The 4294-nt window shown below is 57.2% G+C and overlaps 1 protein-coding gene across 1 annotated transcript; it reads left to right on the forward strand.

The window, feature by feature from the left end:
• Nucleotides 1–2364: 2364 nt before the first annotated feature.
• On the forward strand, nt 2365–3537 carry LOC125548213. Its single transcript, XM_048711878.1, has 2 exons — nt 2365–2513; nt 2594–3537. The coding sequence occupies exons 1-2, from the start codon at nt 2367–2369 to the stop codon at nt 3218–3220; spliced, it is 774 nt and encodes a 257-aa protein (XP_048567835.1). The 5' UTR covers nt 2365–2366; the 3' UTR covers nt 3221–3537.
• Nucleotides 3538–4294: the final 757 nt, after the last annotated feature.

The following is a 4294-nucleotide window of genomic DNA, read 5'->3' on the forward strand; positions in this document are numbered from 1 at the left end:
TTTCGAGTGTCTCTGTTATCCTAGCACCACGTCCACTGCACCTCACAAACTCGCTCCCCGGTTACTTCCTTGCATCTTCCTTGGTTATCCTCCCAACACCAAAGGTTACCGGTGCTATGATCCAGTGTCCCACCGCGTGTTCACCTCGCGGCACGTTTACTTTGATGAGTTGGTGTTCCCGTTTCAACAGGTACCGTCACCCTCAGCGTCCCCCGCGGCACGGTTCGCCCCTGCTCCCACCTCTGGCGAACCGCCCCGCCGTGCACCGGGCTTGGCCCTGCCCGCGCTCCAGGCGCTGGCGGCCCCCGTCGCTACGGCCCCCTTAGCCGCGCCTGTCGGCACGGCACCCTCGGCGGCCCCCGTCACCACGGCCCCCTTGGTTACCCCTGTCGCCGCGGCCCCCGCCGCCGTGGCCGCCCCCTCGGCTGCCCCTGGCGCCGTGACCCCGCCGGCCGCCCCCAACGCCCTGGCCCCTTGGGCCGATCCGGAGACCGGCTCGAGCTCATCCTCGCCGGTCCCCCTCTCGGCTCCGCCGGCTGCCGCTGCACCTCTCACCGGTGTGGTCATTCGGACTCAGACTGGGACGTTTCGTCCTAGCACGCGCTACACCTCCGATGCGTATGATTGTGCTTCGTCCACCTCGGCCCCATCCCCGCTCCCCACCTCCGTACGCACAGCCCTTCGGGATCCGAACTGGCTTGCTGCGATGCGTGGGGAGTTCGACGCCCTGCAGCGCAACCGTACGTGGCAGCTCGTCCCGCGGCCTCCTTGTGCCAACATCATCACTGGCAAGTGGGTCTTCCGCCACAAGACTCGCCCCGATGGTTCCCTTGAGCGCTACAAGGCGCGTTGGATCGTGCGCGGCTTTCGCCAGCGTGCCGGCGTCGACTTCACCGACACCTTCGCCCCGGTTGTCAAACCGGGCACGATTCGTGCTGTTCTCCAGCTCGCTGTTTCTCGCGCCTGGCCAGTCCACCAGCTCGATGTGTCTAATGCTTTCTTGCATGGCCATCTCGACGAGCGGGTGTTATGTCAGCAGCCTACTGGTTTCGTCGACACTGACTATCCAGACCACGTGTGCTTGCTCTCCCATTCTCTTTACGGATTGAAGTAGGCGCATCGGGCCTGGTACCAGCGGATCGCGGCCTTCCTTCAGCAGCAGGGGTTCCGGTCCACACGGCCCGATGCCTCCCTGTTTGTTTATCACCAGGGCCCCGCCACCGCGTACCTCCTCCTGTACGTCGACGACATCATCCTGACTGCCTCCTCGCCAGCGCTCCTTCAGCAGATCACAGCTCGCATCGGCACCGAATTCGCCCTCAAGGACTTGGTGGCTCTCCACTACTTCCTCGGCATCGAGGTTGTGCGGCGGGCCACTGGCTTCTTTCTGCACCAGCAGAAGTACGCCTCCGAGCTTCTGGAGAGAGCGGGCATGCTTAACTGCAAGCCCGCTCCTACGCCTGTCGACACGAAGGCTAAGGTGTCCGCCGTTGAGGGTTCTCTGGCGTCCGACACTCCCTTCTACTGCTCCATCGTCAGTGCCCTTCAGTACCTCACGCTGACGCGTCCGGACATTCAGTACGTTGTCCAGCAGGTGTGCCTTCATATGCATACTCCTCGTGATACTCATTGGGCTCTGGTGAAACGTATTCTTCGGTACATACGTGGCACCACATCTATGGGTCTCACCCTGACGGCATCACCTGACACCAGCCTTGTCGCCTACTCCGACGCCGACTGGGTTGGGTGTCCCGACACTCGCCGCCCCACTTCCGGCTACTATGTCTATCTCGGGCCCTCTCTGATTTCGTGGTCGTCTAAACGACAACCCACGGTCTCACGATCGAGCGCCGAGGCCGAGTACCGGGCTGTGGCCAACGCCGTCGCGGAGTGCTCTTGGCTACGACAGCTACTTCAGGAGTTGCTATGCGAGGTTACCAAGGCGACGCTTGTTTGCTGTGACAATGTCTCCGCGGTGTATCTTGCTGCCAACCCTGTCCATCACCGACGGACGAAGCATATTGAGCTCGACATTCACTTCGTCAGGGAGCACATCGCACTTGGTCGTGTTCGAGTTCTCCATGTGTCCACCGATCAGCAGTTCGCCGATGTCACGACGAAGGGACTACCCACTTCGACGTTTGAGGGCTTTCGATCCAGTCTCTGCGTCACCCGCGACGCTTCGACTGCGGGGGGGTGTTGAACATGTGTACATGTACGTAGGTCTGGGTTTTGTATGCCGCACCAGTAGTGTCTCCCCCTGTATGTACTTGTATCTTGGGAGACAAGACACCGTCGCACCTTATATATATATATATGTGTGTGTGGTGTGTGTGTGTGTGGGGGGGGGGGGGGGGGGGGGGCCAATGCACCGTCAATTATTATCGATGCACCAAATCTTCTCCACACGGACGACCCGCGCGAGGCGCATTGCATCCTGCCGGCGGCGGCCGCGACACCACACGATGCAGCCCTTCTCGCGGCACACCAGCTTCTTCGCGTCCCTCAAGCAGGTACCCAATCCACAGCTTTAACCCCTCACGGCCCCGCCGCACCGCCTCCCCCTTCTGACGAATGACGATTTCCTCCTCAGGTGGAAGACCGGTTGGCGGCGGAGGAGCAGCCGCCGGCGCCTCGACAGCCCGTCGCGCCGCCGCTGTTCTCTGACACCATGACCGCATCCCCGCTCTTCCTCGGCGCGTCGACGGCCACGGCCACCGACCGCGGCGGGGCCGGCGGGGAGAGCAGCGACGCGGCGCTGGACTTCCTCACCCTCTCCAAAGATGAAGCGCGCGTGCAGGAGCCCCAACAAGACTCCGATGACGGCGACGACGATAGCGGGGCGGACATAGCGCGGCTGATGGCCCTTCTGGGCCTGTTGCCGTCGCCATGGATCGGCGACGACGGACGAGACAGCGGCGGGTGCGACTGCAGCGGCGGCGACGGGTTCATGGCGAAGGTCGTCGGAGTGGTCGGGCCCAAGTGCGAAAGGGAGAAGAGGAGGGTGGACGGCTGGATCCAGCATTACTACGGCGATGGCGGCGGGTGCAGGGAGCCCGCGAGGCTGGCGCACCTCCTGCTCGCCAAGGCCTCGTGGTCCTTGGATGGAGAAGGCCTCGAGGGTAGAGCAGCCATTGCATTCCCTTCCGCGGTGAAGGAGTTCTTGGAGCGTGACGCGCCGCCGCGGTTGACGGAGGGGGAGCATAGGGAGACAGAGTGATGATTGGACGGAGGACCTCTCTGCAGTGTGTTCGCCAAAGCATATTTCAAAGTTCAGAGAACACAGTGACGATGGATGTACAAACTGAATGTTTGTATTCTGAAATTGTCAAACGCAATGTGTTGCTACCAGAGAAGAACACATGGACAACCTGTCGAAATTTTTACATCTATTTACCAGAGTTTTCAGGGATTTTCACCTGCATTTTGCTCCAGTGCCATGCCTTGGGTTCATCTTCATGCTAGGTTGTAATCTGTGGTGGGCGCATGTGCCAATGGCAAGCAACAAGATATGCAAAAACATGTGATGTTTTGTTCTGTCATCGCCATGCAACATATGCGAATCAAAAAACTTAGCGAAGCAGTGTTGACTGGCTAGATAGATGAAGCATGAAGGTATAGTACAACTTAAGTGAGGTTATGTTTGCTGATCCAATTGCATTTAGTCAGAACTTTGCCAAGAATACCTTGAGATTTCTTCCCGCGAAAAAAGAGAGAATGCCTTAAGATTTCTTAAATAAACTTGAGGAGAAATGTTCAAAATCTGTCAGACTATGAAGGTATGAATTATGATGACTACCAGCTAGCTTTCAACGTACTGCGATATCCAAATTATTAGTCAGCAGCAAACTGGCCTGCCCATCTTACATCTTACAAAGGAATGACTATGGATTATCGGCTCACTGCTAATTTTAACATTTGAGGACCCTAGAATTGCAGACTTTGCATATGAAACGTATATGAGACGATACTCCACAGTTACAATTTATTTATGCCCCAGCAAAGCAAATGAACAACACCCTACTGTTTTTGGCAGACTAAAATATAGAAGTATGAAGCTACAAAATTTTACCTTTCTACTTAACCACCAAGAAATGCAGATGCGCTTGTCATCTTGACCTATGAGGAGCCTCATTTCGGATTCACAAATACTATCACTTTCCCTGATCGAATCTGCGACAGTTGCACTGTCCAGGAAACTCTCTTTCGGTCAGTATTCATTCAGTTATACGCTAAACATGACCAATTGTCTACACAACAGCACATGCCATCTGTGAAATAATGGAATCACCTT

The sequence above is a fragment of the Triticum urartu genome, chromosome 3 (assembly GCF_003073215.2).
Source record: "Triticum urartu cultivar G1812 chromosome 3, Tu2.1, whole genome shotgun sequence".
Taxonomy (NCBI): domain Eukaryota; kingdom Viridiplantae; phylum Streptophyta; class Magnoliopsida; order Poales; family Poaceae; genus Triticum; species Triticum urartu.